This window comes from Primulina tabacum, chromosome 15 (assembly GCF_025594145.1).
Source record: "Primulina tabacum isolate GXHZ01 chromosome 15, ASM2559414v2, whole genome shotgun sequence".
Taxonomy (NCBI): Eukaryota; Viridiplantae; Streptophyta; class Magnoliopsida; order Lamiales; family Gesneriaceae; genus Primulina; species Primulina tabacum.
Window position 1 is genome coordinate 4,631,511 of NC_134564.1, and position 24,926 is coordinate 4,656,436.

Genomic DNA, 24,926 nt, shown 5'->3' on the forward strand with positions numbered 1-24,926 from the left:
AGCACAGACTGTTTCTGAAACGATACTATCTGATATGACCATGGTGGTCTTTGATCAAGTTTCACATGAACCAAGAACATCTGATCAGTCACCTCCTCTTCAATCCACAGAAACGGATCTTGTCCTTGAAGAAATCCAGAATATGCAGAACAATATGCAGCAGATGATTACTGAAATCAAGAAAATTCAATCCACACAATTGTCTCATACTATCAAATTGGATTCTTCAATTGAATTTGATTCAGCAAAACTGAAAGCCATTCAAGCAAACATGGAGTCTCTTACCCGAACTGTGCTTGAGATGAAAAATAACAGAGGTTTGGCTAAGATCTCTCCATCACTCAAGACGTTATCAGCAAACGAGTTGAGCGATTGGAAACTTTTGTTTCTAATAAAATGGAATTGCTGCAGACTCTTTTACAATCTGCTGTCTCAAGTATCTCCTCAGATGTCAAAATTCTTTCCACTGACGTTCGAAGATTATCTGAGAAGATGGATTTGTTTGACAAAAAGGGGGAAGAAATCAAAGAGCATCTTGAGAAACAGCAGAAGAAACCATCTTGTTAAAAAGCAGTTAATCAGATTATTAGATTCAGCTGTTATTGAATCAAGACCTCTATCAGTTCAAGAAATTCAGATCTTATTTTATCCACATAAAGTTCAGTATTCAGTTATTATTATTTGCTAAGTTTTGTCAAACACCATAAAGGGTGAAATTATTGAAAACCAGACTCTAAATTGATACGCGCGATTATATTCAGCAACTGGACTTAACAACTGAAATCAGCTGATCTAATAAAGAAAATTGATCAGTTGAAAACCGATCAGTTGATACATTCAGCCGTATGCTTTTAAGCTAAGCATCCTTCAACTGAACATGTCTCGGAAAAGAACATTCAACCGACAAAGAGACATAGAAGACTGCAACTGAATATGAAACGCCGCACTTCAATCAATACAGCTTAGAACAACGCATTTCGGCTAAAGCAGTTAAGACGCCGCATTACAATAAATGAAGCAAACAATAATGAAGTGGCAATCAACGGATACAAAGATTCAAATATATCTCAAGTTACCGTTGGAAGGGAAGTTTATAAATATGACAGAAGAACAGCTGAAGAAAAAGAAGATCATTCCATTCAAAGCTTGCTGTTATTCTGCCAAAATCTTAGCTCACTCTTACTTGATTTATTCGTAGCAGTCAAGGCTACAATTTGAGCTCACTAGCACTTTGTAATAATCGTGAAATTTGATAGTGCTAAGATCAGTTACGCACTGAAAACATTTTGTAATACTAAGAGTTTCAGCTTTTGGCAGTGATAAGTCCAAACTGAAGTGGTTCAGTACAAATCTTGTATTCGATCAAAGTCTTTTAGTGGAAATCCTATCCTTGAGATAGAAGGGGTGACGTAGGAGTAATTGAAATTCTCCGAACATCCAGAAACAATCCTTGTATATTTTATTTTTGTATTCTATCTTTCAGTCAGTTACTTTCCGCAACTACTTTAGTTTAACTGATTGTCATTGACCAACAAGATTCCGAGAATCAGTTTTTCACCAAACTGAACTCAAAATTCGAAAAGATCAGTTTTAATTGTGAGTGTTTATTCAATCCCCTCCCCCCCCCCCCTTCTAAACACTCTTGATACGTTAATCGATCCTATCACCTTTAGGAACCCTAGACTTGGATCAGTCTAATTGACTTTCCAGTTGCTGTGTTCCAAAATGTCTTTCTCTATTTTTGGGCAATAAGTGTGTGGTGTGAAGAAGAAACAGTATGATTTGTATCCTTTTTCAACTGACTGTTCTTTTGATACTGTTTCTGAACTGGCTTACAGTTGTAGTAATTGTAATAGCCCTTCTTTGAGTACTGATTTTTATAACTGGATCGTTTAGGTGATCAATTTCTTGAATCAGTTGAACTCTCAGAGTTATATCTAATTCCATGCCGTTTGGCTTTGTTCTTACTTTCAGTCGATTGAACAGCTGGTTTACTTGGTTCTGAGAATTCATTTATCATAGTTGATTTTACAAAGGTAATGTATTTTCCTTTGTTTTCATTCAATTTTGGTTGTGTATCACTCGCAGAATTTTCAGTATAACTGTTGAAACCTAAACCAGTTTTATCATCAACTGATTTTTGTGCATTCTGCATTTCAGTTAATGTAACTGAAGACTTGTTCCAAGCTTGAATCAGTTCAGTGTGTTTTGAAATTTCAGTTTTTAACTGATATATCAACGCTTGGTTCTCAACCATTTCAGCTTTTTGCTTTGCAATATCTCTTTTTAGACTCAATGCTTCAACTAATTCATCAGTTTCAGTTTTGTTGTCATTGGGATCATTTTGCTCAGTTCTAATTTTTTCAAATGATTGAGCAAAATTGTGATACTCATTTACCATGTCGTATAATGTGGTAATGAGTTCCTCACAAGTGAAATCAGTAGAGCTAAAGTCAAATACATGTTCACTTGCTGACTTTAGTTCAGCATCATCTTTCATTAAGCATTTGACTTCTTCATCATCACTTGAACTGCTTGGGCTTTCAGGTTCTGACTCATCACTGTCAATTTTTGCCCACTTAGATTTGCTCTCCTCAGCTAGAAGCATCTCATGTTTCTTTTTTAATGACTTCTTGTCATCCTTGGTTCTTCTTTTATGCTAATAGGACTTCTTCCCTCTTTCAGCAGAGCCTCAACTGTCTTTCTTTGGTTTGGGACAGTCAGCAATGTAGTGACCAGTTTTGCCACAGTTGTAGCAAGTATAAGGTCCTTCTTTGGAGTAGTTTTTCTGATATTGTTTCTGGAAGTTTCCTTGGTTTCTTCTCATAAATTTACCAAACTTTTTGACAAACAATGACATCGCGTCATTACTAAGTTGATCAGCAGAGTTGTCAACTGAACCAGTTGGTTCCAGTCTGACAGCAGTTAAAGCAGTTGTGGTCGCTGGTGTGGAAGTTTCCCCTTCTCTGGTTTGTAGTTCAAACTCGTAGGCCTTCAGATCAGCAAACAAGTCATGAAGTTCGACCTTGTTCAGGTCCTTTGACTCCTTCCTTGCCATGGTCTTGACATCTCATTCTTTGGGAAGACCCTTGACAACTTTCAGTGCTACCTCTTTATTGGAATATACTTTTCCAAGTGCATTTAGCTCATTGATGATGCTACTGGCTCTTTCATCATATTCATGCATTGTTTCTCCAGACTTCATCTTGATGTTGTCAAATTTCTGAACCGCCACTGATAGCTTGTTCTCCTTAGTTTGCTCGTTTCTTTCACAAAGCTGGATCAGTTTCTCCCATATTTCTTTGGCAGTTTTGCACATTTTGATTTTGCTGAAAGTGACTTTATCCAGCGTTTTATATAAGATATCCTTCGCTACATTGTCTAGATTGGATTTCTTCTTATCTTCAGCTGTCCACTCTTCTCTGGGCTTCTCTATACGTTGTGGTGCCCCATCAGACATAGCTACAGCTGTGTTGGCTTTCAAAATCTTCATGGTTCCATCAGTAATGACGTACCACATATCATCGTCCTGTGCAGCTAGATGAGCCTGCATTCTGATTTTCAAGTTGTCAAAATCTTCTCTGGAGAACATTGGGATTTTATTGAAAGAAGACATGGTTATCAGTTTTGTGAATAAGAATATTATGGGACAGGATTTAACTGCTCTGATACCACTTGATAGGATCGGATATTTGGATAAAAGAGTGTTTAGAAAGGGGGGGTTTGAATAAAAACACTCAAATTTTCGAATCTTTTTGAAATTTGAGTTCAATTTAGTGATAAACTGATACTTGGAATCATGTCGGTCAATATCACTCAGTTAACAATAAAGTGCAGAATAAAACTGACTGATAGATAGAATAAAAATGAAATAAAAACACAAGATTTTAGGGATGTTTGGAGATTTCAAACACTCCTACGTCACCCCTTCTATCACAAGGATAGGATATTCACTAAAAGACTCTGATCTATACAAAAGTTTGTACAGACCCACTTCAGTTTGGACTTAACACTGCCAAGACTGAAACTCTTAGTTTACAAAATGCTTCACAATATACAACTGAATTTAGCACAACTGATCTTTTATAAGATCAAGTTTACAATGATAACGATGTGCTTAAAGCTCGAAAGAGTAGCCTTGATTGCTACGAATATGTGCGATAAGCGTGAGCTTTTGATTTTCGAATGTAAGCAGTAATTTCAGCAGGGTAACAGCAAGCTTAATGAATTAGTAGATCGATCCTCTTTCAACTGCTTCCCTTCTGCTATTTATAGGCTTCCCTTCAACGGTAATATTAAATGAAATTTGAATCTTTTTATCCCTTGGTTTGCCATGTCAACATTCTTCTGACATTCGTACACTGTAGCTGTATTGTGGCATTCCCACTATCTGTTGCAGTCTTCTTTTATACTATTGTCGATTGAACGTCCTTTTCGTTGATGTATACAGCTGAAGGATCAGCTGATAGGTAATACCAGATAAGCATACGGCTGAACTTAGCAACTGATCAGTTTCCAACTAATCACTCAGTTGTCTGCGTAGATTCAGTTGAGTTGGTTCAGTTGCCTTCGTTAACTTGCGTATTAATCTTCAATTACGGCAACAGTCAGTTTGAGTATGTTTGTTCAGTTCCTTGATCAGTTTGTTCATCCAACTAAGCACTCCGTTTGTCAAACAGCCGAAATTTAGTTTCCAACACAAGCATTTTACTTTTATGGCATTTTGAAGGATAATTACTTATTTAAGAAATTTTTATTTTATTTTCCGCAAATTTTAAGTATGTTTAAAAGTATAATACATTACATATTTTGTGACAAATATTTCACTTCTGATGTTCGGTCTAGGCTTAAGAGAGAGTTTACGAGTCTCCGCCAGAGGATTTGTCTGTTTTTGATTTTGTACAGAAGTTTGATAGGAGCTGTCATTTTGTGCCCTTGATTGCTAATGATGTTGCGGAAAAGTTACAACACTTACTAGATGGTTTGAGGCCGACTATCCGTCGTGACGTGATGCTCGTCGATCTTACTGATTATACTACTGTCGTTTCCAAAGCTTTTAAAACCGAGCAGTCACTCAAAGATATTGATTGGGAGATGCATCGAAAGAGGAATCGTGCTCAGCAAGCTATTCAGCAAAATAAGAAGCCTTATACAGGACAACCTAAGCAACCGAAACCACAAGGACAACCACCAAAGAGAAAATCCCTAAGATTGCTGAGAAACCACTGTGCAAGGAGTGCAATTGTCCACATTATGGCAAGTGCATGTGGGGCACCTACAAGTGCTTCAAGTGTGGAGGTTTGGACACAAGGCTGGGGATTGCCCAAAGCTCAAGCAACCCACGACTGGAAGGGCTTATATGATGCAAGCTAAGGAGGCTGAAGTAGAGCCGACGCAACACTAATTTCTGGTAACCTAGTTTTTTAACATTCTTACAATGTCATTGTTGCATAAGATGTTAAAAATTGGTTATGGAATTGATTGGGATAATGAAGAAATTAGATGAGAATAGGTTGCATGCTCTACATGAACTGGATTTTAGAGAAGACGTTGAAAATTTTTTGGGATAGAAATACATTTTTCGAGATTGTGAGGACGAAATAAAGAGAAAAATTTAAGTTAGAGGGTTAGGTATGAAGTGGCTGAGGGAGCCTAAGCTTTTAAATTTCAAGACAAGGCAAATTTCGATGACGAAATTCTATTTAAGGGGGCGAGATTACGTAAACCACATGCATACAAATTATTTGAATTGCATAATTTTTTCTTTAGTTGATCTTAAATGTTTATTTGATGTATATTAAATCATTATATAACATGATTTCATGAAATTAAGAATTTTACCCGAATATTCGATAATAGGCTGGGGAAAGGAGATCGGGGACGACCAAGACAAGAATAATTATTTTTCACTAAATATTTTCAAGGCTTCTTAATATGATTAAAAATGATTAATTTTTTTCTAAAAATGATAGAGTTCGAATTATTTTATGAGACGAGCTTGATTTTACCCGGAAAGCTGATTTTAAGCAAACGAGGAGTTTTTAAAAGATTAAAAATAATATTTTTGGAAACTAAATTTTATAAAATTTAATTTTACAATTAAATAAAAGTTATTGGGCCCAATTTAACTAAATTTGAGAAGGTACAATTGCTCATATACTTAAAGGCCCAAAACCAAAGCTCATTATCATGCAAATTAAATCTATAAAAAATACAATCTTAGGTCTTTTGAGGGTGGTAGCAGCCGAAATATTCACACACTTGCACACACAAATTTCGAAAATTTCAAGGGAGGAAAATCTAGGGTTCTTCGTCGTTCGGCTCGTCCATCTTCGCACCCTTGCCAAGGATTGAATATTCGAGATTTTTAAGCGCAAAAGCACGTTTTCTAAAACTTTTTGCGTAACATTCAAATCATATTATGCATGTTTTTAATATTTTTGCATGAAAAAAATACTTGTGTTCGACTATTTTTACGATAAAACAATTATTTTCAAAAATATGACGATTTCACGCTTGTTTGAAAAATTATTTGATTCCTAAGGACACGTTGCCATTAGGAGATGATTAAGGGACGAGAAAAGAGTCACTAAGGAGAAAAAACTAGGGCTGGAACGCGCATGATCAAGGGAGAATTGCCTAGTTTTTTTAGACCCACACGCATGCATCTTTAACCAAGGGTGCGGCTTGACGGGAACTAAGCTTGGGCTCGGCTAGGGCTTGGGAAGGGGCCTAGGCAGGGTGTAGCTTGACCCTATGAAGAGTCCTAGCATGGCTAGTGCTCGACTTTGGGGCTAGGTGGTCTAGATGGTGCCCTAGGATGGTCCAGTGAGGTTTAGGAAGTGCTGGGCTCGGTGGTGGCCCGAGTAGAAACCCCGATGCAAAGAGTAGCCCATGCGCTTAAAGGGGTATGCACGCAGCTTGTCTTTGATTGCAGGGCTCGCGACGTTGATTCGAAGGCTTGGGCTGGGTTTGGTCACTCTGAGCAGGGTCCAAGTAGGGTGAGGGTCTGAGAGGTTCGGTGGTTAAGTAGTAAGAATGTTCTTACATGGGATAGGTGTCCTAGCGAGCCTAGGAGACACCATGCGCTGCTCGGGTCTATGGGCAAGAGGTATTGTGCGAGAAAAGGGCTGAGTAATGGCTTGGGGTTGGTCAGTAGGGTCCCTAGATGGGTTGGCTAGAGTTCGGCTCAATGTGGCTCGGGTGTGGCTCGACAAAACTAGGAGTTTGCTCGGTGGGTTCATGCAAGGGTCAAATTTCGAATTTAAGGAGATGAGTTTCGAACCATGGGTCAACGGGGGTGGTTCATGAGTCACAAGGGTAGTTTAGGTAATAAAAATTTTATGTTTAAAATTTGGGAAGAAAGTAATAAAATTTGAATTAATTCGAGAATTAAACGCCTCACGAATAATTAAATAGGAAATTAAATCGAAACCGACGAATTTAAGGTAATTAAAGTTATGAAATAACTAGATTTAAGCTTAAATAATTATTTGGGATAAAACCATGTCAATAAAAGTAATAAATTGTCAAAATCGAGAAATTATATGTCTAGGGGCAAAACAATCATTTTACACGTGGGTATGGCAGTGTTCCGAATGATCATAACGCATGTTAAATGATTTATTATGATTATTTTTATGAAAATATGATATTTTATGATTTATGGTAAAGCTGTGCAATTTTTACTGTTAAAAATGTTATTTTTAAAAGTCATGATATTTTATGCTTTAAAAAGAAAAGGAAAAATATTTTGAGAGATGTGAATTGACTGTGACAAAGCATAAATGATATATGGGGAATCCGTTTTAAGAAGGAACGGTGAACTTACAATTTTATGGGAATGTCGTGAGGGATAAGGCCCCAGAGGGAGCCCGTTTACTGGAAAAGGCCCCAGAGGGAGCCCGTTTACGGGAAAGGGTCTCAAAGGGAGTCCGACGATCGTATTTCCATGGCGGTGCCTAGTGCCCGTCCACATGGGCCATGTGGAGCTGAAAACTGATCAGTCGACCAGAGGATAAAAGCTATTCACTTTCAAAGATCAAATTTCACCCAAAATGATAAAGGATTAAAAGTTTTACGATTAAATGATTTTATGATTTACGATTTATTGATACTTAAAAGTTATTTTAAATAAAAGTATGATTTTTTATGCTTGTTACTGTATATGTATTATTTGCTACTCATGTTTAGAACATGCTGAGTCATTAGACTCATTATGTTCGAATGTTGCAGGATTTGATGATATGAGGAGGTGTTGACGCTTTAGTGGATCGAGTGCGGCAGTACACAGCTGAGGGACATTTATTTTCCGCATTAGTTTGTTAGATAAAAGATTTAAAAGATTATTCATAATGATTTTATTAGAGACATTTTTATGCTTTATGTTGATGTTAGTTGATCTTTTTAAAAAGGTAGACGTATGATTTTTGGTTGGTTGACGATTTAAGGATTTGATGCACTTGATATTCGAATTGTTAAATTAGTTTGATTTATGGTAAGGTTAAGTGGATTTTAATCAATAATTTTCAAGTTTATGATTTATATATAAAAAAACAGCAGACGTTTCAATTTATATGAAAAATATTTTTGAGTTGCATGTAACTAAAAATAATATTTCATAATATTAAATTTCAGAAATTTTGAGATATGCCTCAAGAACTAGAAATCGTGGATGATTTCTTTACTTTGACCAATTTCTCCTCAAATTCTCCTCCAATCTAATGAAGAAAAACAATTCATGGATTTTGCATCTAAATTAAGAAATATTTTCAAAAACAAACTTCTATATATATGAACATAATGCGTGTGAAGAGACGTTGATGAATTTGAATCGCCAAATCTCACGATCAAACAAAGCTATTGCGAAACCATACAAATTTCAAGTAATGGAACACAAAATCCCACGAGCTTAGATGCATGAAAACATATTATATCATCAAACTCGAACTCAGACGCGAATACACTTCATTCATATCATGGATTTGGTTCTTGGCCGTGATATATTATGAAAGTAAGGTCGTTGAATTTTGTAACGAAACGATTTGTATGGAATTTTTTGAGATCTAATTTGGGATCTTGATTAAAGAGGTCATTGATTGCTTTAGGCATGGTCTCACCTTTCATCGTATTTTTCCAGTAATCTCCACCATCCTTTCTCTCATCAGCAAGGAAATAAGCACACTGAAAACAAGATCTGTAGTTATTTGAATGGATAAAAGAAACACAATTTAATTTTAACAAAGTTTTCATCCGTGATTTCATACGTAATTATCATGTATTATCACAAGAATGAAAGGAAAATGTGCTGAAATTTTTATTATGATAATTCAGTGACAAAGACAAGGCAGATTAGAACAGACAAGGCAGATTAGAACACTTTTGTTATGTTTTAATTGATAAATTTGAAATGGTGGATTTTAAATTTCTGGAGTTATGTGAATGGATAAAATTTAAGTGAACCAATTCAAATGCACTCTCATATCATGTTAAGTATATAGGAAAAATTAACGCAGTGGTTGAGGGAAATCATATATTGTTGGTTGGGAAAAAGTTGGAAACACGTTTCAATTAATATGAAATGCATTTCATAGTAATGAGAGCTGTCTCATCTCATTTCATATCATCTTTTTATCGAGTTCCTTCTCTCCTTTTATAGTATTTGAGTGTTTAGTTCTATAAGATTTATGAGGTGTTTCTTCTTATGAATTAAGCGAGTGTGTGTTCTATTTAGAAACACAGTAAATGGTTGTACACCATAAAGTATTATAGTGAAATGTTTTCATCTTGCACTTACCCTAATAATTTTTAGGAGTTTTCCACGTAAATCTCGGTGTTCACTCAACTGAATAGCCATTTGTGCAAACCAGTTTCAGTAAGCGTACTTCCGCACAGTTCACATTAATTGATTTGCTTAAAACTCTACTGACATAAAGAAAGTTTCAGCATTGTTAACACAATCGAAACAAATCGAAGAAAAATATATTCATCCCTTCTAAATTTTTAATCTCGATCCTGACACGATCTGTAGTGGATATATTTCGGGATAGGTGGATAGGACTTTGCGGTAAAAACTCAACCCCCAGACTATTCAGCTACCAGGGGATCTCCAGTGATTAATAATCAACAATGGAACGAACCACTTATTCGGAATGTGTGTCTGCCCTATATTGCACAAGAGATTCTCAACATTCCTCTTTCATAATATAGTGAGTGATATCCTCATGGATAAGCCCACTAAAGTTAGGCCTAAACCAGATCTGGGACCCCTGACCCATTCCCAGCCAAGGTGGGAGGCTCATCACAGGCCCAAGTATTTTCCTATAAATACTAGATTTGGGTGTCTAATTTATTCATTCAATAAATTATTTTTCAGCAGCACCCTTAGATGTTCCCCTTTATATCTTCAGTCTCTGACTAGAGCGTCGGAGGGGTTATGCCGGAACACCCTCGAGGCGCCCTTCTAACGGGTCTTCTTCGTGATTTCAGGCTCAGGGCAAATTCTAAGCCTGCGTCTGGACTAGTGACACTTGATTGCATCGGACCCTAAATTTTCGGTGAGTGTTAGTGAGTAATTCTAGATTCTGGAAGTTTGATTTAAAAGGTAGTATTCAATGCGGGGCGGTTATCGATTTGGGATTGGAATGAACGACTTTCCTGAAATTCAGTCGAACCACAATGAAATACAAAAATGGTGGTAGACTATATGGTCCTCATCTATTCCACCAAAAACCAGTATTTTCTTGTGGCGAGTTTACCATAACACTACAAGAAATCCCACATTCAACTACACTCAAAAGACAACGGTTTTATCAGAAATCGTTATCTTTTTTCTTTTAGCAATGGTCTCAACGAAAATCGTTGTTTTTGTGAATTTTTTCCTTGTCAAATACAACAGTTTTATAAAAATCATTATCTTTTATGGGTCAACGACAACGGTTTTAGCAAACCGTTGTCTATGGGTGTGCTTTCTGGTTGCTAAGACAACGGTTTTAAAAACCGTCGTCTTTGTGCTGGTTTTTTATTTAGCTAAGAAAATGGTTTTTTTTAAAGCATTGTCTTTCATGATTTACGACAACGATTTTTATATTGTTGTCTATGAGCAGGTTTTTTAGTAGCTACGACTAACGGTTATTAATACCGTTGTCTATGAATGCGTTTTTATGTAGCTAAGACAACAGTTTTAAAAACCGTTTTCTATTAACAAAACTGTTTTATGTCTATGTTCTTTCAACAACGCACCTACGACAACGGTTTTAATAAAATCGTCGTTAAATTTAGCGACTGTTTAGCTCAAACCGTAGGTATATTTAGCGACGGTTTAAGCAAAATCGTCGGAGCAAAACCGTCGCTAAACATAGCGACGGTGTAAACAAAACCATCGCTTAATTTAACGACGATTTTATTAAAATCGTCGCACTTTTTAAATTAGCGACGGATGTTGGTTAAACCGTCGCTAATACCAACGGTTTAGGATTAACTGTCGCTAATAGCGACGGTTTAAACAAAATCCGTTGCTAATAACGACGGTTTTACCTAACTCCGTTGCAATTTGTCTATAAATATCCGTATTTTCGGTCCATTTTCCTCTACACATCTTAACAAAACACTTAAAATTTTCTCTCTTATACGATTTTAGTAGTTTTTCGCTTCAATTTTTTGTAAAATTTTAAGTTTTAAGATCATGAATATTGTTAGCATTGTCATATTGTAATTTTTTTTAGATTTATTAAATTATAAAAGCAATTTTTTTTATTCTCCTGAAAATATTAGCGACGGATTAAGTTTGTATACAGTCGCTAAATTAGCGACGGAATTTAAAATTGTCGCTAATTTCAGCGACCGTCGCTAATTAGTGACGACTTGAAAAATGTCGCTAATTTTATCGACGTCATTCAAACCGTCGCTAAGTACTTAGCGACGGTTTTCGAAAATCTGTAGCAATTAGCGACGGTTTTCGAAAATCCATCACAAATTTTCTTCGAGCGCACTCTTTAACCACAGGGACTTTAACAACGATTTTACAAGACCTACGATAACGGTTTTTCACCGCCGTCTTTAGACGTCTACGACAACGATTTTTCACCGTTGTCTTTGAGCGCATCATTTAACCACATGGCTTTTAACAACGGTTTTACAGGACCTACGACAACGGTTTTTCACCGTTGTCGTTGGCCTTTTTTTTTTTGTAGTGTAACATAATCCCCACTGCGATGAACCTTGCAAAGCATCATGTACCCATCTTGAGTTGGTGCCCACTCTTTCCTAACTCTTTTTCACCGTTGTCGTTGGCCTTTTTTTTTTTGTAGTGTAACATAATCCCCACTGCGATGAACCTTGCAAAGCATCACGTACCCATCTTGAGTTGGTGCCCACTCTTTCCTAACTCTGAGGACTCAACCTGTCATGCACTATTCTATTGCCCGGTGGTGCTGTTTTTTCTGAAAAAATGGTGATATATGGCGACGACTTAAAAATTTTAAGGGTAAGGACATGCATGAGGTGTGTATGTGGCTAGTGGATCATACGCACAGAGGAGAGCTAGAAGAATTCTGTTGCCAAGCGTGGATTACGTGGGGGAGAGATGCAGGATAGTACATAAACAAGAGCATTGTGATCTTAGAGGCCCGACGACCAGTGTGACCGGATTTATAGAGGAATATCAGAGAGTTCGGAAGAAAGGCTCGGACTCTAGAACTTTAGCTGCAGCGCCCTCGCAAGCATATCGGCAAGCTCCTCCAGCTGGCCACCTATGAGCAGATGTGGATGCAACTTGCAAGCTTCCCAGAAATGGGTGATTGCTGAGGGGTAGGGTGAGTTATTCGTAACCATGAAGGCCAAATGGTGGCGGCTTTCGGTCGTGTCATACCAAAGCCTCAAAACGTAATGCTAGGGGAGTTACTAGCGATTCAAGATGGCCTCATGATTGTCCGGACAAAGGCTTCCATCAAGTGATCTTATCTTCATATTCACTGTCAGCGGTGCAAACAGTCACTTGGTCAAGGAACAATCTTAATTATGCTGGTTTGTGAGCTTCAAATATTCAATCTTTTGTGGCAAATTTAAAAATAAGCCCAGCCTCTTATGTAAAGAGGACGACTATTGAAGTGATCCTTCTTTTGACAAAATTTCTTTGTTCTTCCTTTAATCTATTTTATTGGGTGTTTACGAATTTTCCATCTTGGCTGATTAGTCTTGTGATGAACGATATTATTTTCATTCAACAAAAATTATGATTTTTCCTCGTAAAAAAAAAAAGAAAAAAGTAAAAGATAAAATTTTTAAATATAACTCATGGAACTACTTACTATATTTTTTATATTAATTTTATTTATCTTTGCTTTAAATCAAGTGATTATTTGTTCTAATGTTTTTTGATACTCCCACTCCCCCAGCGTTCTTACCTTTTGTAGCAAGTAAATTTTTTTTTTATTAATCATATAACTTTTAAAAGATATAGTTATTGAAGATTTTTTTTTTTCTAAATTTAATATGAAATCCTACTTATCAAATTTATCGTACACACATTTTCGGGAAAAAAAATTCAAAATTAAAAAGGGATAGAGAATAATTTTAATCTTTAGCATATTTCTATATAAAACGAAACATTATAAAAATATGAAGTTAGTTACTAGTGTGTATAATAGAAATTTTGTCAAAAGATAATATAAAATAACTGAAAAATCTCATTTTTAATTTCAAAATCTAATATTTGTTTAGTTTATTATCTCATGCTTTAACTGAATTTTGTTAGATCAAAATTTTGCAACACAATTTTCGAAAACTTTAGGATGCAATTAAAAAAAAAACATAAAGATAAAACACCACTTGATTGAATTTTTTAAAAAATAAAAACTAAACTAAGATGAAATAAAATTAACGATTAGTTTAATTAGGAATATTTTTATTTTATTTTATGTATTTTTCCATATTTAAGGATATTTATAAATTTAATTATAATTTTCTGAATAACTAAAGTTCTTGATAATTTATTTTAGGAAGCAAGACTACTAAATAAATTTACCAAACAAAGGCAATTAATTAGAAGATAATATTGTCCAATTATACTACTACGAGTAGGTCTCTTGTCTCTTGTGAGACGATCTCACGAATCTTTATCTGTGAGACAGGTCAACCCTATCCAGAGACGGATGTATTCTAGGGCTGTACTGGGCTGTGGCCCAGTCCACTTTTTTAATTATTTAGCGACGGTTTTTCAAAAACCGTCGCTAATATTTGCGACGGTTTTAGTAAAACCGCCGCCGATGTGGATCAGCGACGGTTTTAATTACACCGTCGCTACTAGTGACGGTTTATTCAAGCAGTCGCTAATAACAGTCGCTATTAGCGACTGTTTTTTGAAAAACCGTCGCTAATAGCGACGGTTGTTTCAAAAATCGTCGTACATCAATGTCTTAGTCCAATCAAGTCCCGTCCATTTACAAGGATGAGACCAAATTTATCCTCTGATCCGCCCTACCTCAATTCTACAAAATTTCCCTCCCAAGTCCCAAGCCCTTTAGCGACAGAATAGAATTGCGGACTCCCGAAGAAATCGAATTGCTCATCGGCAAGGCAACAATCCAGGTAAGAATCGGCTATACATTTTTTATTTTGTTTTTTATAGCTTCTCTGTGTGTGATTTGTGGTTTCTTGATTGTTTGTTGTTGAGTTGTTGATTGACTATTACTTGTTTATTTGTTTAATAATTATTTTATTCTTGTTTAGGATTATAAATTGAACTATTTCAAAATGGAATATCAATCTGCTGCAAAGAAAGCAAAAACATTGATATCCTCTTTCTTTAAGAAGAGAGATCGTCAAGCTAGTGAAGATACTTCAATTCCTATGGTCCTTACAATGCAACATCAATCCAGTGAAAGTCTTCTATTTCCCAATATCCAAATTCCTTCATGTTCCTCTCCTAGAGACGATCATCAGTCTTCGTCTACTTTTATTGAACGAGATCCGGGAAAAAGAAAACAGATATGTGAATATCATGTTAATGTACGAGATGAGATAAGACGTTCATATCTAAATATGGGGTCTTATCAACCAGATATGTTGGAGTATCCAGGTACAAAATTTGGAAGCCAGAATCGTCGTTTTCAGAAAAAATGGTTTCAGAAATTTTATTGGTTAGAGTATTCGCCTTCAACAAATAAGGCATATTGTTTCTATTGTTTTCTTTTCCTGAATGATGTTAATTCATCTAATATCTCGGCATTGGTCAATGAAGGATTTGACAATTGGAAAAGGGTAAACCAAGGAAAAACATGTGCTTTTCTTGCTCATATTGGTTCTGCAGCTTCTTCACCTCATACTATGTGTGAGAGAGGGGCTGAAAATTTGATGAGGCCCTCACAACATATTGATAAAGTGATGCATGCACAATCTAAAGAGGAAAAAGAGAAAAATCGTCTGCGTTTGAGCACCTCAATTGTAGCTGTTCGTTGGCTAGTACTTCAAGGTTTTGCTTTTAGAGGTAACGATGAATCTCTATCTTCATCTAATCGTGGAAATTTTCTTGAATTGGTGAAGGCTTTTGCAAAAATGAATATAGAAATTGATGAAGTTGTGCTTGAGAATGCTCTAAAAAATGCCCAATATATCGCTCCAGAAATTCAGAAAGAGATTTTACATATTATGGCCAATAGAGTACGACAGATGGTTCGTGAAGAAGTTGGAGATAAATACTTCTGTATTCTTGTTGATGAAGCCCGAGATATATCTAAACGAGAGCAAATGGCCATTATATTGAGGTTTGTGAACAATCATGGGATTTTGACAGAAAGATTTTTTGCCATCAAAAGTGTTAGTGACACTACCTCAATGAATTTGAAAAATGAGATATCAAATGTTCTTGTTCATCATGATCTCCATGTTAAGAAAATCAGAGGCCAAGGATATGATGGTGCTAGCAATATGCGTGGAGCGTGGAATGGACTTCAAGCATTATTTCTCAAAGATTGTCCCTATGCATACTATGTCCACTGTTTTGCACATCGTTTACAACTGACATTGGTTTCTGCAGCTAAGGATGTTAGTGTTATTTGGGAATTCTTTTATCATTTGGAAAATATTGTTAATATTGTCACTTCTTCTACTAAGCGCATTGCTGAATTACATACTGCACAAAGAAATGAAATTGAGTATATGTTGTCAATTGGAGAACGTGATTCTGGAAGTGGTGCAAACCAGATTGGTAATTTGCAACGAGCAGGAGCTACTCGTTGGAGTTCTCACTATGATTCGGTAAAAAGCTTGATAGGTATGTACACTGCAACTTGCAAAGTTTTTGAAATTCTCAGTGATTGTTCTCCAAATGGAAGAGTTAAGGCTGAAGTTCGGGGGATTTACAGAAACGTGGCAAGCTTTGAATTTGTGTTTATTTTGCACTTAATGCATAAAATTATGAGAACAACAGATACTCTTTGTCAAATTCTTCAAAGAAAATCTCAAGACATTTTGACTGCTATCACATTTGTCACTACTACCAAAACTTGCCTTCAAGAATTTAGAGAATGTGGGTGGAATGAATTTCTTCAGGAAGTTAAAGTTTTTTGCTCAAGAAATGAAATTGATGTACCTGACCTTGATTGTCTATATAAGATTGGACGTTCCTGTCGGCAAACTACAATAGAACATCATTACCACTTTGATGTTTTTAATGCAGCAATAGATTTCATTTTGATGGAGTTAAATACTCGGTTCAATGAGTCATCGGTGGAACTTCTTTCTCTTAGTACAGCTTTAGATCCTAAAAATTCATTTGACTCATTTAATAGTGATGATATTTGCAAGCTTGCGAAGAAGTTTTATCCTGGAGATTTCACAGATCAAGAAATTGTTGCTTTGGAGTATGAATTGATACATTATAAACTTGATGTGATGCAGAATTTAAAGATTTCTATACTTGTTGAGTTGTATCAGCAATTGACCGAGAGTGGACGGTCAAGTGTTTATGTTATGTTGACTAGATTGATTCATCTTGTTTTGACATTACCTGTGTCTACTGCCACTACTCAGCGGGCTTTTTCAGCAATGAAGCATGTGAAGACGGCACTTCGCAATAAAATGGAGGATGACTTTCTTGCCGATTGTTTGACACTCTATATTGAACGAGATTTAGCTAAACATATTGATGTAAATTCTATTATTGATGAATTTTATGTTTTAAAATCTCGTAGGGCACAACTTCGTTGAACGATATAATGTAAATTTTTTTTAATAATATATAACTTATCATATTGACTTCAAGCCCCCCCCAACTTTTATTCCTGGATCCGTCCCTGACCCTATCGATATTCACAATAAAAAATAATACTATTAGCATAAAAAGTAATATTTTTTCATGGATGACTAAAATAAGATATCTGTCTCATAAAATACGACCCTTGAGACCGTCAAACACAAGTTTTTGCCTACTACAAAAAATAAATGTGGGGTGTAAATATAATTCCTCATAAATTTATTAAGCAAGCTTTCATGATGATTTTCGTTAAATGAAAGTGATATTTTGTCAATCCGAAAGTAGTCAGTTTGCATTTAGCAAGTATTGCTGATCTGGTGTCAGGGCCAAAGCGTCGGATGAACATAGCCATCATCACTTAATAAGTAGAAAAGGAATAACCATCTACGAGTGATTTTTGAGAAAAATCAAACTGTGGTGGAATAATTCATCAATATTTCGACAATTTTATTGAAAAGTAACGATTCCAATGTTTCTAACATAAAAGCAGACATTCAAGCTTGACCAGAGCATTATTTCTACTCGATTTTCTGCCTCCGACTGGTTACATAGACTTAACCTTGTGAGCTCCAGCATATTTACTATGCAACAATGAAGCATCAGCTCAAAAATCTGCCACCGGATGCAATATTAGCATTTTCGAAATTTACTCGCAACTATATGTAACTTTCATAAATTGAGGATGCTAAGCAACTTTCCATCAGAGAACAGGACAAACATTTCGAACAAGATATCAAGCCAATTATAATCAATTGCAACAGATTCATGAATGATGAGAAAGCCTAACAAGCAGTGTAGATATAACTCGGATTACCTATTGAGTAGCGTCTTCGGTAAATCTAGCATCGAAGGGAGCAGCTGCATTGTGATGTGATGAACCACCTCCAGTTCCCGATCCTTGTTGCAGTTCAATCACTAACCACCGAACAGCTTTACTCATTTGTTCCAACCGTACAGCACTTATAGGTGGAAGACCACTTTGAACGGTCTGTCCTGGTTTACTAGCAACAAATCCAGTGGCCTCATCAACAAGGCACTCGGACCCTATTCTTTGCTTCACGGATTCTACAAATTCTTCTGCTTGATCACAATAAACTCTGAACATTTCCCACCGCTGCTTAAAGTTCTCGAGCGCAGCATCCGTGGCTGGAGTTTTTTGGCCACCAGAACTTTCTTTTGCCTCCAAAGCAGCCGCAGCTGCAGCAATAAACTCCTGATATGCACTACTCAGAGAATCTACAATGCTGTCCATGTAAATTATGCAGAGCCCAAGTCCTGGAAAGTGAAACTGTATAAGCAATTCCATGTCCACTTCATGTACAACACCAACAAAGGGAAACAGTGTTCCAAACAAAACACAAAATGGTCCAAATTGCAGAACATATTCCTATATGGAACATGTTCAAGGTAAACCAAGCATCATATTTCCAAAATATAGACCATAGGTACCTGATTTTTTAACAAGAAAAGTCCAAGTTGCTAAGCAGTCAACATATGATATATCCGAAGACTTGAGAAAAACCATGTTCTTAAATCAAAATTGTGCTGAAATTAAGAAATTTCAGTAACTAATCGCTGAATTTCACTCGTCTCCAAGTAAATTACAACCCAGAATGCCAAAATCAGCATTTTTCAGTAACTTTAACAGATGAAAAACAATGAACACGGCTTTTGAATAGTTAACACCAGATGGCATATAGCATGAAACCTTCAAACAACAAACTATAGCAGAATCCAACTAGTTAGAATAAACCAGTAGCAAATTAGGGCATCGAATTGGGGAAAATGGGCCTCAACAAAAATATTCGAGCTGAACAACGACTATAGAGAATCGTCTTTGAAGTATTTTACCTGCTCCTGGGAACGAAGAAGATTGAATAGAGACAGCTGGCTGATCCAGTAGAGATACGCTGGAGCTCAGGTCTTTGGCAGGACGAGACAGTCAAGGGGGAGGATAACTTTTTTTGTCATGCAGAATATACCAGACATGATACAACCGGGAAGATTATAATTTCATATTCACAAAAACCACCACCTATTTTTGGTCAATTATGTTACACAAATTTACAATCTCATATATTCATTAAAAAAAATTAATTTTACATTACAGATATAGATCGTGTTCACTAATATCAAATATATAGATATGTGAGATCGTTTTACTTAATCATTCATTTTCTTATTTTTGTTTTTTACATAGTCAAAATTTTATCAGTTTCTTCGAAAATATTAATATCACATCATGGGTGAATGACTAAATTGTAAATAATAATAATAATAACAGTGATGGTGGACTAATATTGAATTTGATAAAATAAATTATCAAAATCACAAAGATAAAAATTGCAATTTTTATCATATGTTTATGATTCAAAAATATAATAATATTTATTTATACAAAAATATTGATGTGATATAAAAATAATATAAAAAAATGTTAAAATAGTGTCAAACGATGTGGGTTTTTTTTTAAAAAAAATAATATAATAAAAAATTATTTATTAAAATATTGCAAATATGGGAGTATTATAAAAGTATTACAATCTGCAAACCCATATTCTGGATTCTTATTTTTTAAAAAAATTAAAAAAAATCACGGATTCTGAATCCGTGACGGACTCACTTGAATCCGTGAGTTTGTTTGTGCTATAAATATGCACGCATTAGATCTAACTATTGCTATGAGCACCTATCGATATATTTCATACAAACGAGTCTTAAAAGGTAACATTATAATTTTTGATGATAATATTTATATTATTTTTATATTTAGTGTTGTTATTATGAGAACAATTAAACTTTTTATTTAGATAGTTGTTAGTTATACGAAATAAATTTTCATTTTTACACAAATAATAATTATGAATCATTATTTTGTTTGCAATATGTGATAGACATCGTATAGTTAGAAATTTTGTGTTTTTCTTGTTTGAATTACTGTAATAATATTTGACTTAGATTAAAATATTTTGGATTAACCAATATCAATGTATGGCTCAGTCACCCGTGATTTTCATCCTTACATTATTAGTAAATGAATTATTTGTTATGTTGTGGTACACCAAACTATGAAATATACTTGTTTAAATAAGATTAATTTTAATATCTATAATATTTTTGAATATATTGTTATCTAATACACATTTTTAAAAATTTGATTGACTGAATTAAATTTTGCACAGGATAATTATAATAACAATATTAAATTTCTTTTAATATTTTTTATGTTATTCTTTGGTTAATTTTAGTACGATATACTAAAATAATATTTTAAACTAATATTCATTAGTTAATATTAGTTAAAAGTAGTGTATTTTAAAGTGGAATAATTATTAGTTTCATATATTATTTAAAAATGTTATTGAACCAATTAATATTTGTTTAATATAATAATAATAACAAAACTAACTTTTTTAGTATTTATTTATTATTATTCGTTAAATAATAATATTTAATATTATTATCATATAATATCATCCTAATACAGAAATACTATATACTAATATTCTTTAGTAAAGATAACTTAATCATTTAAAGTAATTAGCTTATTTAAGTATTAAAAACTATTAATTATTTTTAAAATAAATTATTCATATTTATCACATTTATCAATTCATCATCAGCATTTACATTTTATTATTTATGACCGAGAAATAAAAAAATTATTTAATATAAAATATGTAATTACATTTTGTTCATAAAAAAAATAATATTTGTTATATCATGATTTTTTAGTTTGCAAGATGACTGAAATTACGGATAATGTGTTGTATTTGCGGGGTAGACAAATTTCAAATAATATCAATGTTGAAAATATGGATGCACTCATACCTCCACGTCGGTCTGACAAATGTCTTCGGAGATTTCATAATGCTGGGATTCACCTCTGTGTCCGCCTATAACTAGCACACATGGGTTTTTATAGTGTCATTCAGTGTAGTCCTATTAAAAATTATGATAATCACTTGCTTACAGCCATAGTTGAGAGATGGCGTCGCGAGACACACACATTTCACCTTACAGTTGGCGAGGCAACAATCACCTACAGGACGTTTCACTTATTTGGGGTTGAATATTGATAACATGCACATCACTGGTGTAGATACCGCGTACTACAAACAAATGTTACAACAGCGCTGCAGCAACTTGATTGGATTTTATGCCTACATCTTCTCATATTAAAGGTACACACCTTTATTTGACTGCTTTTCGAGACCACTGCTTAAATAATATGATTAATGATCACAGCACTGAAGAGGACGTGACGCAATATTCCCGTTTTGTGGCATTAATGATCATTGGTGGTTGTATGTTTCCGACTCAAAAGGTGCTACTGTGAAACTTATGTATTTGAAGTTTCTCAAGGACATAGAAATGGTGAATATATTCAGCTGGGATTCTGTCGTGTTGGCTTATCTTTACATAGAGCTGTACGACATATCAATGGTTTTAAAGGTCGATTTATGTGGGGCCTGTTCAGATACTGCAGGTATGTTTGCACTTCTAATCTCATTATATTTATTTTACTTAATTTTTCTTATGATGTGATAATTTATGTTATATGTTATTGCAGATTTGGGTCTGGTCTAGAATTACTCTTCTTTGCCCTGATAGAGTGCAACAAGTATCTATGTCAGCAGAGCAAGCTGAAAATGTGCTTCTGGGTCTATCATTCCCATCATATGACGCACAGTACTAATAAGAAATATTTAACTTATAATATTATGTTGTTATGTTTTTTAATGAATATATTGTGTACTTTTTAAAATTGCAGGTGGAGACGTGGATTCTCTTGGACACACACGACCCATCATTCAGTCCGTATCATGAGATATATGCCTGACAGGATGGTAAAAGGGCATGTAGACAAATTATTTAGATCTTTAAATTTTTGAATGCTTTAAAAATATAATCTAAATGTTTGTTGGAAACTGAATTTTGAAAGTTTGACAAACTGAGAGTTTAATAGGTTGAACTAACTGATCAAGAATACTGATAGAAACTGATCTAAAATACATACTATCGGTTGCTCATAAGTGAAGATTAGTACGCAGATTTTCAAAGGCAACTGGACTAGCAAACTGAACTACGCAGACAACTGACTGATCTGTTGGAACTGATCAGTCACTACAAATAGTTGTGAGCTTATCAGCTACATCCTATCAGTTGATCTTTCAGCTGTACACGTCATCAGTTAAGGAAAATGACGTTCAACCGAAAACTATACAAAAGCTGACTGCAACAGTTAGTGGATTGCAAAAGCTGCAGTATACGAATGTCAGAAGAATGTTGACATGACAAACAACAGATAGAAAGTTTCAAATCGTATTCAATATTATCGTTGGAAGAAAAGCCTATAAATAGCAGAGAAGAGCAGCTGAGACACATAGATCTCGGAATCAATCCGATCGATATACTATTCTATCAACTGAGCTGTTACTCTGCTGAAATCTTTGCAAATTTCAAAGCTCATACTTATTTTATACATTCATAGCATTCAAGGCTATACTTTGAGCTTACAAGCACAAATAGTCATTATTGTAATACTTGATCTTGAAGAGATCATTTGTGCTAAATTATTCAGTCCAATTGAGTATTGTTAACTGATTTGTAACTAAGAGTTTCAGTTTGACATTGTTAAGTCCAAAACTGAAGTGAGTCTGTACAACTTTTTGTTTCGATCAAATTCTTTTAGTGAATATCATATCTTTGTGATAGAGAGGGGTGACGTAGAAGTGTTTGAAATCTCCGAACATCCATAAATTCTTGTGTCCTCTTATTTTAGTTTTATTCTATCTATCAGTCAGTTTATTTCTGCACTGTTATTGTTAACTGATTGATATAGACTTATAAGATTCTCGAGTATCAGTTTATCACTAAACTGACTCATAAAAAGAGAAAATGTTGTGAAAATCGTTAGTGTTTAATTCAACCCCCCTTCTAAACACCCTTTCATCTTCACCCGATCCTATCAAGTGGCATCAGAGCGGTTGAATTTTTTTCCTGAATATTCCAATATACAAACTGATTACCATGTCTTCATTCAACAAAATGTCAATGTTCTCCAAAGAGGATTTTGATGATTGGAAAATCAAAATGCAGGCTCATCTAGCTGCACAAGACGATGACATGTGGTACGTTATTACAGACGGACCTATGAAAATATTAAAGGCAAACACTGAAAAACCCCGAGATTAATGGACATCTGAAGACAAGAGAAAATCCAACTTGGACAATGTGGCTAAATACATTTTGTACAAAATGCTGGATAAAGTCACTTTCAGCAAAATAAAAATGTGCAAGACTGCTAAGGGAATCTGGGAGAAACTGATTCAGCTCTGCGAAGGCAATGAGCAAACCAAGGAGAATAAATTATCCGTTGTTGTTCAAAGATTTGACAATATCAAGATGAATATTGGAGAATTCATGCACGAATATGATGAAGGAATCAGTAGCATAGTAAACGAACTGAATGCACTCGCAAATATGTATTCAAATAAAAAGGTAGCACTGAAGGTAGTCAGAGGTATTCCCAAGAAATGAGATGTTAAGACCATGGAAATGCGAGAATCAAAGGACCTGAACAAGGTCGAACTTCATGATTTATTTGCTGATTTAAAAGCATACGAGTTTGAGTTGCCAACCAGAGAAGGGGAACCTTCTAAACCAGCTGCTACAACTGCCCTAACTGCTGTCAAACTGGAACCAACTAGTTCAATTGACAAATCCGCAGATCAGTTAAGTAATGACGCTATGTCATTATTTGTCAAAAATTTTGGAAGATTTATGAGAAGAAATCGTGGAAACTTTCAAAGACAATATCAGAGAAATAACTCCAAGGAAGAACCTAATGCTTGCTACAACCGTGGCAAAGATGGTCACTTTATTGCTGACTGTCCTAAGCCAAAGAAGGAAAGTTGAGACTCAACTGAAAGGGAAAGAAATCTTATGAGCACAAGAGAAGAACTAATGATGACAAGAAATCATACAGAAAGAAACATGAGGTGTTTCTAGCAGAGGATAGCAAGTCCAAATGAGCAGAATCTGACATTGATGATTCAGAACCTGAGAGCTTGAGCTGCTCCAGTGATGATGATGAAGAGGTCAAGTGTCTGATGGCTTATGACACAGAACTCGGCTGTCAGCATCAGCATCAACAATTCTAGGTGGTGACCAACCGTCTAGAACCCGTTGCCAAGCTCTTTCCTCGATGGATTTTATGTATATCCTCATCTTGACTTTCCAAAATTCATAATTCGAACCATCCAAGACCGGTGGTCTAAAGGCAGCACTTGAAGCCAATGTGTCCATTGAGCTATAGTTGAATTTCCTGTAAAAACAACAGTAAACCAGAATCAATCACTTAGTATATCAAGAGTTGGCTCTGATATCACTTGAAAAGACGTCGTTGATCATAAAAGTACAGGAAATAAATATATCGTGTGTATCAGATTTTTAGTGTTTGTGACACTAATGTTGTCAACACGAGCACACAACATGCAGCAGAAGTTAATTATAAACACAAAATTATAATTTTAATAAATAAAATACATGTTTAAATTATATACAAGTATAAATACTTGTCCAACGTCTCATGACAAAAATTCACTAGAAAAATATGTAAATCTATATAATATGTATACTAGTTCTTTCTACAATACCCTGTAGAAATGCA

The 24,926-nt window shown here is 34.9% G+C and overlaps 2 protein-coding genes across 5 annotated transcripts; one reads left to right on the plus strand and one right to left on the minus strand.

Annotated features, from left to right (window-relative positions):
• Positions 1-9,165: 9,165 nt before the first annotated feature.
• Positions 9,166-19,242, minus strand: LOC142527833 (mediator of RNA polymerase II transcription subunit 32-like). Of its 4 annotated transcripts, none has more exons than XM_075632802.1 (3): positions 19,103-19,242; positions 18,066-18,526; positions 9,166-9,183 (listed from the first exon to the last, which is right to left on the minus strand). In XM_075632802.1, the coding sequence occupies exon 2, from the start codon at positions 18,501-18,503 to the stop codon at positions 18,066-18,068; it is 438 nt and encodes a 145-aa protein (XP_075488917.1). In that variant the 5' UTR covers positions 18,504-18,526; positions 19,103-19,242; the 3' UTR covers positions 9,166-9,183. The 4 variants fall into 4 exon arrangements, with proteins under 4 accessions (XP_075488917.1, XP_075488916.1, XP_075488914.1 ...); XM_075632801.1 differs by lacking the exon at positions 9,166-9,183 and adding an exon at positions 17,618-17,832; XM_075632799.1 differs by lacking the exon at positions 9,166-9,183 and adding an exon at positions 17,618-17,863.
• Positions 15,553-17,846, plus strand: LOC142525811 (uncharacterized). Its single transcript, XM_075630103.1, has 2 exons — positions 15,553-17,145; positions 17,742-17,846. Exons 1-2 carry the CDS (start codon positions 15,553-15,555, stop codon positions 17,844-17,846), a joined length of 1,698 nt encoding a protein of 565 aa, XP_075486218.1.
• Positions 19,243-24,926: the final 5,684 nt, after the last annotated feature.

Excerpts from the sequence above, each read along its gene's own strand:
- LOC142525811 (XM_075630103.1), top strand. The coding sequence starts at position 15,553 with ATGAATATAGAAATTGATGAAGTTGTGCTTGAGAATGCTCTAAAAAAT. Across the intron at positions 17,146-17,741 it reads ATTTAGCTAAACATATTGAT|ACATTCAAGCTTGACCAGAG; the intron begins GTAAATTCTATT and ends ACATAAAAGCAG.
- LOC142527833 (XM_075632802.1), bottom strand. The coding sequence starts at position 18,503 with ATGGACAGCATTGTAGATTCTCTGAGTAGTGCATATCAGGAGTTTATT.